A 9,520-nucleotide genomic window follows, 5' to 3' on the forward strand; every position below is an offset into this window, starting at 1 on the left:
TCCATAGACTAAGTACCATTAATGATGGTGATAATAATGATGATTATTCGAAATGACCAAAAAGTTTAACTTCATCGCCATGAAAGTCATTAGACAAAATTCCACACACAAATTTGGACAAAGTCAAAGCAATGCAGATCTATAGAATAAATGAAAACTGGCAGATATAGTTGGTTAGCAAATAATGATCGAAATCTAGTATCACAATACAATTTTACTTGTTTTGCTTTTTTGCTTGTTTTTGTTTCGGTTTCTCCTCAACTTGTTGTTGTTCTTACCGATTTCTCTATTGCTTCCAAGGTGCGGAGAAAAACATTAAAAGTTGCTGTGCGTTGTTTTAATTCTGCAGTGGAGGCAATGAACTTCGCTGTTTACTAAGAGCAGCGGTATTTACAATTTAAACAAGTTTTTTTTTTTACCCAGGTATAATTCGCCAATAATGGAACTCTCTCTCTCTCTCTCTCTCTCTCTATCTCTCTCTCTTTTTAGTCCCTCTTTAGGGCGAGGGCTGGATGTAAAAAAGCAGACCACTGCAAGTTAATCTACTACCCTCGTTAAATAAAGAATTGTCATTGTCATTGTCATTGTCTGTCTGTCTGTCTGTCTGTCTCTCTCTCTCTCTCTCTCTCTCTCTCTCTCTCTCTCTCTCTCTCTCTCTCTCATTACCTTATCTCTCCCTCACACACTTAGTAGCCTATATACACGTCTAAAGTTTGATTCAATGTACCTTTCTTTCCATGTCAACAATCTCTTGAATTATAAACTACCCTTCATGACTTTTAAAAGGGGCACGATGATACTTCCACTTGGACAAATACCACACATCTGCAGCCTGGCTACGTTCTGTGTACAGCGTAGTGCTCGACGGGCGCAGTGGCGTGGTGGTAAGACGTCGGCCTCCTAATCACGGGAGGTCGTGAGTTCGAATCCCGGTCGCTGCCGCCTTGTGGGTTAAGCGCGGAGTGGAGATTTTTCTGATCTCCCAGTTCAACTTCTTATGTGCAGACGGCTGCAAGTGACTTAACCCCCTTCGTGTGTACACGCAAGCACAAGACCAAGTGCGCACGGAAAAAATCCTGTAATCCATGTCAGAGTTCGGTGGGTTATGGAAACACGAAAATACCCAGCATGCCTACTCAACGAAAGCGGAGTGAAGCTGACTATGCTCTCGGAGTATAGTTTGGGGAACCCAAATGGGCAAGCGAGCTCTCACGTAACCAGAAAATTCTGGAACGCTGAAGAAGAAGAAGACCCAGCACTGAGTTGGCAGCTGTGCAAGAAACACCCCACGCTGTAAATGTGTGGTATGCGTGCCAGTGGAAGGATGCTCTCATCACATGTAAAACCGAACCTGGGCCTTTCTGTTGTGGCTTACATAATCTTTGACATTGGAAGGAAGGCTACCTTTCAAAAAGTTTTGTTGTTGTAAATAAACTGTAAAATTAAATTAAAATAAAAACCACTCACACGAGTTGAAGGAGACGAACAGCATCATTTACAAAATGTAACAATCGCTTATTATTGCACTGGCATCTGAAGTATATAGGTTTACAATACACATACAACTGTATATAAATATATATATACGCATGTAACACTGTACAGGTCACCATAAACTGTTATGAACGACGACAAATATTGTCAACCACAACGAGGCACCAAACATCCAAAACCGCCTTCTGTATAAAGTGTCTCTGGCTTGGCACTTTCTAGTGCGATCACGAACAAACAAACATCATAGTTTGGCCAGCCTCTACAATATTATTTGCCTTTAAGCCTCGTGAAGCAAATCGAAAAGCACATCATCCCCTACAACACCAACAGCAACAACTTAGAAACAAAACAAAGCAAATTGAAACAACAATGGAACCAAACAAAACCGTACGCACGAACGCACACGCACGCCGGCATGACGCACGCAAGCACTGACGCACGCACGCACGCACACACACACACACACACACACACACACACACACACACACACACACACACACACACACACACACACACACACACACACACACACACACTGTGACACGAAAGCAAAGCAGTGTGCCAGGGATGTGTTCAGGTTTTTGTATGCTGTCTCTTTGGGAAGGATTTAGTAATAAGAATAAATGCAGCAGAATCTATTTACCACACGTTTGCTACTTATAGGAAGACTATATGCCAACACACACACACACACACACACACACACACACACACACACAAACGCGCGCGCGCGCGCACACACACGCACGCACGCATGGACCCACACACGTATACTCAGAGTTTTATAATAATAATAATAAATGAGCATTTATATAGCGCAACATCATAACTTTACAATTATGCTCTTTGCGCTTGACACATTTAAAATTAAAACACAGTTATACAAGCATTTACATCTACATTCATAGTCAACAACGCTTAATTAAAAGCATACACCATCAAACATACATTACAAAAGATTCTTCCACTAACTAAGTAATAAAAACATGAATAAAATAGGTAGTAAAAAACAAGGAAATACCAGCTGAATACCCTTAATCAAACAGAACATGTTATCAACAATGCTGAAAACAGTCCTAGATGTTTATATACATTATCACTAAAACAACAAATACACTACATGTAGCCCACTGATGGACTGAGAAAACAAAATCAGGGGTTGTATTTCTTGAAGAGATGCGTTTTAAGTGCTCGTTTGAATGCTTGGGGTGACTGAGAGTGGCGGATGTGAAAGGGGAGAGAATTCCATTGTGTGGGTGCGCAGAAAGTAAAAGTGCGTTGTCCGTAGGTTTTGGTTTTGGTGTGTGAAATGGTAAGGATGCGACAGTCAGAAGAGGCACGGAGTTGTCTTGCTGGAGAATAGACGGTGAGGAGTTCAGAGAAGTAAGCAGGAGACGAGCCAGAAAAGAAGTTAAAGCAGAGGGTGGACAGTTTGTAGTCAATGCGGGCTTGAATAGGTAACCAGTGCAGTGTGTGAAGAAGTGGTGTTGCGTGATCTCGTTTTCGTGCTTTGAGAATGAGGCGTGCTGCCGAGTTTTGGACTTTTTGTAGTTTATGCAGGAGGTACAGAGGACAGCCAGAGAGAAGAGAGTTGCAGTAGTCAAGTTTAGAAAGAACAAATGTGAACTTAAATGTGAACTCCTTCCAAAAAAGGTGAATCACAAATCACTTCGTTCAGATTCGTTGGCTCTTTGAAGGACATATTTACATGGATATTCCAACAAAGGTAAAGCTTACAATCACCATGATCCGTAATATCTAGAGAAAAAAACACCGACAACAACGTAGCCAATTGCAGATGTTCAGGGGCGGATCACATAATTTTTAAGGGGGAGTTTCCAAATGTATTTTTGGGACAATTTGACGACGCGAAGCGTTTAGTTGATGGCGCGAAGCGTTCGAACCTTTCTTGGGGGGTCCGCGGGCATGTACCCCCCCCCCCCCCCCGGAAAATGTTGATAAAAACAAGAAAAATGGAACAATCTGAGCCAAGGAACTTCCCCTAATACACCTTCCAAAGAGTAAATTAAAGAAGACAATTTGGGATAAAAACATGGATAAATGACTGACTTGGTGCAACCTGAGCCAACAAATTATCCAACTACTTTCCGAAACCGTCACTTAGAAGACAAAGGTCGGCTCCTAGGGGGGTCCGGGGGCAAGCCCCCCCCCCCCGAAAATTTTGATAAAAATCAAGGAAAATGGATCAATCTGGTGCAATCTGAGCAATCAGTTTTTTTTTTAGTTTTTTTTTAAACGAACTTTTTTTCTATCTCTTTAAAAAAAATTAGGCTAGGGGGGGTGGGGGGGTCCGGAAAACCCGGAAATCCCCCCTGGATCCGCCCCTGGATGTTGTCTGAAAAAGTTAAGTGACATAAAATCAAAAGAAGATCGGAACATTTCAATACAGGAAAATCAGACACATATTTTGCCCATCGTGTAGTCCTGTTAGAAGTCCTATGTATATTCTGTTTAAAAAACAACACCTTGCCACTCACAACTTATAAGTTATATGCGAAAAAAACCCACACGTAGCCCATTGCAATTATCGCACCAAATAAAATATAAATAAATATAAAATCAAGAGACGGTAAGAACCTTTGAAACGGGAGGAATCAACACTTTTTATTTGTTACTAGTTGGTAGAACGTCTGAAGTCTTGTGCATATACCAACATGTTACTGCGAACGGAAATTGATATACACACGGTACACACAAAAAAGACCCCAAAAAAGCGTAGCCCATCGCCAATCTTGACTGCAAAATGTAAACTTCCAAAGAAGACAAGAATATTTCAGAAGCTAAAATTCCCCTCAGTTGGCGAACATTAAAGGCAGAAGCCTTCCCGAGTAAACATGTTGGGTCACCATCTCAGAGTTGTCTAAGCTTTTACTTGGAATAAGATCATTATGTTTTTCCACTTGGACTCATACCAAAATCTAGCTTAGCTGATCACTGTCGTGCAGCGTGTTGTGTGCGCATGTGTGTGTGTTTGTGTGTGTCAGTGTGTGTCAGTGTGTGTGTGTGTGTGTGTGTGTGTGTGTGTGTGTGTGCGCGTGTGTGTGTGTGTGTGTGATTACTTAATTTCTCAAGTAACACTATAGTGTCAATCAACTTAATCCATTAAAAAAAAGTCCCACTCCTTACTAAAAGCAGCAAGGCAGTTGGGTTTTGGTATGTGCCTCAAGCCCAAGGAGGTTCGATTTTCTTCTCAATCTCATTCTCACTTTGAGACACATTCATTCTGAATAAAAACTGATCACGAAAAATGTCTGAATGTCGTCAGCTGGAAATAATGCATGTGGTCAGAGACTACGTTACTAAATTTGCCACACACACGCACGCACGCACGCACACACACACACACACACACACACACGCACGCACGCACACACGCACGCACGCACGCACGCAATGACAGACATACGTATACGGAGTGTAGTATACATTTGAAAGGAGGCAGGGACATTGCTATTATTCAATAAATACGAATACACTGCATTGTCATAAGTCGAATTGTCTGTTACTTACGCACCGACTTATACACTTACGTATCTGCTGTGATGAAGTGTACGTCAAATGGAGTGATGCAAGATATGTACACAAATAATGGTCTAAACATGAGATCCTATGTTTAATTCGGCTGAAAAAAACGTGCGATAGATGAGGGCTAGAACAAATATAGATAAATAATTTGCAGGCCCGAAGGAACCCACTTCGGCAGAAACTTGCACCTTCCCGTGGCATTTTACAATGGAAATGATTACTATAGCTAACACACAATACTGCGCATCATGGGCCTATTAAACTCGTCCGACGAAGACAAGGCAAAATATTGAAGCGTTCCGGTTTTTGCTACGATACAAAACACTGTTAGCCACAACAAACCCCATGTTTACAGATTAAGGATAATAACGTCAAAATGATATAGATAACACAATAAAGAGTAACACAACAATAAACGATAATGGTAATTAGATCAAACAACGAAGTTATCACCCTCTCACCAAAAACAATAATTATTCCGTTACCTGTTTTCCAACATTGTTAGGTTTATTCGTTCCGCTTGTTTTTCTTCTTCTTTGTTCCGGCGAATATGTACTCATAATTCTGTTTCACATGTTCACACTCATAATACATTAATTATATACGATACCGATATATACAGAGCTTGCTGTATGTGAATACTTTACTTAGGCAAACTCCCTTCTCGAAACTACGGTCGTTTTCATTTTGAGACAGTCCTGTGGAGGCTCTACAAAAGACCACCAGCTTCATGTCCAGAGCTGGATTCCAAGTGTAAAAAATGGCGATCGACAAGAAGAGATCTTGAGACATACAGATACATTGGCAGACATTTTAAGTGAGGCCATTATTCGCGCGTTGTGACATCTCGCACTTTGGTTTGCTTTAACGACAGAGATTGTACTTAGTCGTTGTCGTATGTCATCAAGACGATTCGTTTTCTCCTTGTTCTGGCTTATGTACCCATTACTCTGTTGGACATTTCAACGCCGTTTAATGATATACGATACCGATACATGTACAGCCTGTTGGTGAGCTTACGAGTTATTATATTTATCACCGAGGCAAACTTCGATCTGAACATTCTTTGTCAGTTCTTGTGGGACATGCACAAGAAGTCAGAACATGTTTACGTGACGCCATTATTCGCATTATGACGACTTTTCGGACGTTGTTTCGGTTTTGACCTTGCAGATTTCATTTTGGAAGAGAGGCCCAAGAAGAGACACCTTGGTTTATGTAATCGGCGTCGTTTGTCATTGAGATAACATCAGCCGACAGATTCGTTACTGTTCAGCTGAGAAATCGGACGCTGAAGTTGAAGAATGTTCTTATTGCATGGTGAACATCATCGCTTAACGCGAAGAAATGTATCTTTAAACAGCATTATCATGCACTTCTACGCTCAATCAGTCGATCCGTTAGTCAATAAGTAAGTCTTTCAGTCATCCAATCACTCACTCACGAACCAATCATTGAAATAAACGATTAGATGAGTGTATTTTCAGTCCACCTCATACAGACACTTTTCTACCACATGTGACAACTGATCCAAGTAGTAGTAGTAAAATTAATATTAAAAGTCCTACGGTTTTTTTTTTGCCATTAAGGACTTGAGTGTTTGTCCGCTTTGATCCCTTGAAGAGCTGTTCTTTTATACTTTAACGCTGTTTCGTTTTAATCTCACCAATGAATTCCGGCAAGATATTCTTCCTTCAGGCTTTCCATTTTGAACAATCACGCTTCATGTGTGACTGTGTTCAAAATGGCGCTGCCGTTGTCCTTCTCCAAGTCAAAGCAAACGCTTATAGGTTGAGCGACACTTTGAATCTGTCCCCCTTGTGCACGTGCAATCAGCGACTCGATCCTTGTCGTTGTGGGCGTTTCGTTTCGCTTGTTCGGGTTTGCTTGTCACAAGTACATGTATATATACATTTTAGTCTCCGTTGTATCTCAGCTTCATTCATAATCTCTGCGTTGTCCTTGCAGTGGGCTGCGCTCCACTTGACCTTGACTCTTGACCTTGATTTCCGACCTTGACCTAAACTCTTGATGCCATCAGGGCAATGTTTAAAGTAAGTAAAAACAATTTCCGAATTTCTCTGTTCGAGTTCATTCGAGTACATTCGAATTTCAATAATCATGACATAGTTTCAGTCCATTCAAAACCTCTGACCCATGTAAAGAAGACTCTTAATTCTTCCTGGAGAAGGATCAAAGAAGGCAGGCTCAGCTAGGTGCCGTTGCGAGGTTAAGTCTCTGCTTTTGCAGCTGCACATCAAGAGAAAAAGCTGACACACAAAACAACATCCCTAGGCACATCAAAGCGAACAAAGCCTGGTGAATAACGGGCCTCAGCGTACACAACCTTTGCTTGTCCCATTACACTCGCGTACTTACAGTCACACTTCATTGTCTTGCACTTCTCAAAGTTTCTGCATATAGTCCTTTCCACCAGAAGAAAACTTCAAAGACAGCTCAGACACTGTGAGTTTTTGCTCTCGTTTTCAAACTAGCCGTAACAGGCTGTTTCCAATGGCTTAAAAACACACACCAAAATACAGGGCTCAGTGAACAAACGGCTACAATAAAATACAACCACTACTTGTTCCATTAAAGTCACCAACTCATGTACGAGGGGGTCAAGGACTTGAATCAAACAGTCAGTCTCCACATTCACTTCAGTCCCACTGAAACATCGATGACCCTGCGAGGACATGAAACACAAACGGAACAGTTACGGAGACTCACTAAAAAAACCTTCTTTAAAACAAAAATAATAATAATAATAATATTTTTAAAAAAAATCAACAAAATCGCCCCCTTTCACAGCAACACATCTCCTTGCTCATCAGCCTCGTTCACATCATCCGCCTCAATCCCAACTTGTCCTACACGAGGCTCATTGACATCGAGCAACCTTGACGTTGACCTTGGCCTTGACCTTGATCCCTGTCCTTGATACGTGCTAGTTGACCTTGCCCTTGACCTTGATCCTAGTCCTTGAGACTGGCCAGAGTGACCTCCTCGGTGTGGCAGTTGCTGTAGTTGCTGTGGCTGAAGGTCATGGTGAAAGTGTTGTGGTCGCGCCGACGAAAGGGCCGGTTCCGGAAACCGCAATAAAAACAACAAAAACAGGCCACTTTGAACTCCTTGCGGAACTTGGCTGAAACACGATAGAAGGATGGGGTAAGTGATGAAGAAATGTAGAGATTTTCGTGCTAAAAAGTACAGTGTGATCAATGTTTCTCACACATACGAACGCACGCACGCACGTACGCACGCACGCACGCACGCACGCACGCACACACACAAACGCACACAAACGCACGCACACATACACACACACACACACACACACACACACACACACCGCCGCACGCACACACGCACTCACGCATAAAGCGATAGTTGCCAGTCGTGTCTCAAGCCCAAGTCAGAATTTTTTTCCCAGGTCAGATAAGTTAACTTGACATAAATGCCCAGGTTTCTTTTTCTTGGGGTTACTGACCTGGTGTCAACTTCGAAGTTAACTACAGCATGACTGCCAACAACAACAACAACAACAACAACAACAACAACAACAACAACAAAAGAAAAAGAAAAAAGAATACAATCGAAAAGTCCAATTTCAAGGGAGCTTACCGCTCATGAAGTTGTAGATGACGGGGTTAAGGGCGCTGTTGAAGTATGGCAGCCAATGAGAGATCAGAGGTTGCACGGTCGCTCCATCGCCAGCAAACGTCAGTACGCCGAAGTATCTGGAACACAAAGACACTGAAACATCTAAAACCACAAAGAGGCAGACATTGAAACATCTCAAACCCAAAGAAGAAGACGCTCAAAAACCTGAAATGCAAAACATAGACATGCGTTCGTTATTTATTCATATTGTGTGTGTTTGTATAAATATGTACATAGCCTATACCCTTGTCGGTAATACACCCACTGGAGTGTTACATCCTCATTTTTTCACAATAGAAGCTTGGGGGATTGAGAACTGAATGATAACCTAGTCTGTGTCTGTGTGTCTCTTTATAAACATTTTTTTTTAAAGAAGCCGATAGACATACGTCTTGGTTGTACTTTAAGCGCCGTTTAAGTGTTGAAAAGGCTTGCGAATTAAGTCTTGTCCTGAATACACTCCCTTGAGCTGTTGAGGAGAATTCGGAGGGGAAGGCGGTGGGAGGGGGGAAGTGTGTTTAGAGGGTTGGGTGGAGGGGGTTTGGTCAAATCGTTGCAAAACTCTTTTCAGCACAATTTGGAGAATTGGTAATTCAAGCTGCGACAGTTGTACTACCAAGTACACACACTCTCTCCATCTCTACCTTCCCCCCTCTTTCTCTCTCTCTCTCTCTCTCTCTCTCTCTCTCTCTCTCTCTCTCTCTCTCTCTCTCTCTCTCTCTCTCTCTCTCTCTGAAATATTTGATCGCAACTGACAGAGACATATCTCATGCGGCTATTATATCAGTCAACAGGATTTGAATAAGTCTGCAGAT

General features: G+C 42.0%; 1 protein-coding gene across 1 annotated transcript in view; it reads right to left on the reverse strand.

The window, feature by feature from the left end:
- Positions 1-7,815: 7,815 nt before the first annotated feature.
- LOC138966762 (orexin receptor type 2-like) overlaps positions 7,816-9,520 on the reverse strand; it is a gene marked incomplete in the record, with an annotated part of 280,805 nt that continues 279,100 nt past the window's right edge. The window contains 2 exon segments of the mRNA XM_070339093.1: positions 7,816-8,187; positions 8,667-8,782. Of these exon segments, the coding sequence (XP_070195194.1) occupies positions 8,018-8,187; positions 8,667-8,782 (286 nt within the window).

This window comes from Littorina saxatilis, linkage group LG5 (genome assembly GCF_037325665.1).
Source record: "Littorina saxatilis isolate snail1 linkage group LG5, US_GU_Lsax_2.0, whole genome shotgun sequence".
NCBI classification, from domain to species: domain Eukaryota; kingdom Metazoa; phylum Mollusca; class Gastropoda; order Littorinimorpha; family Littorinidae; genus Littorina; species Littorina saxatilis.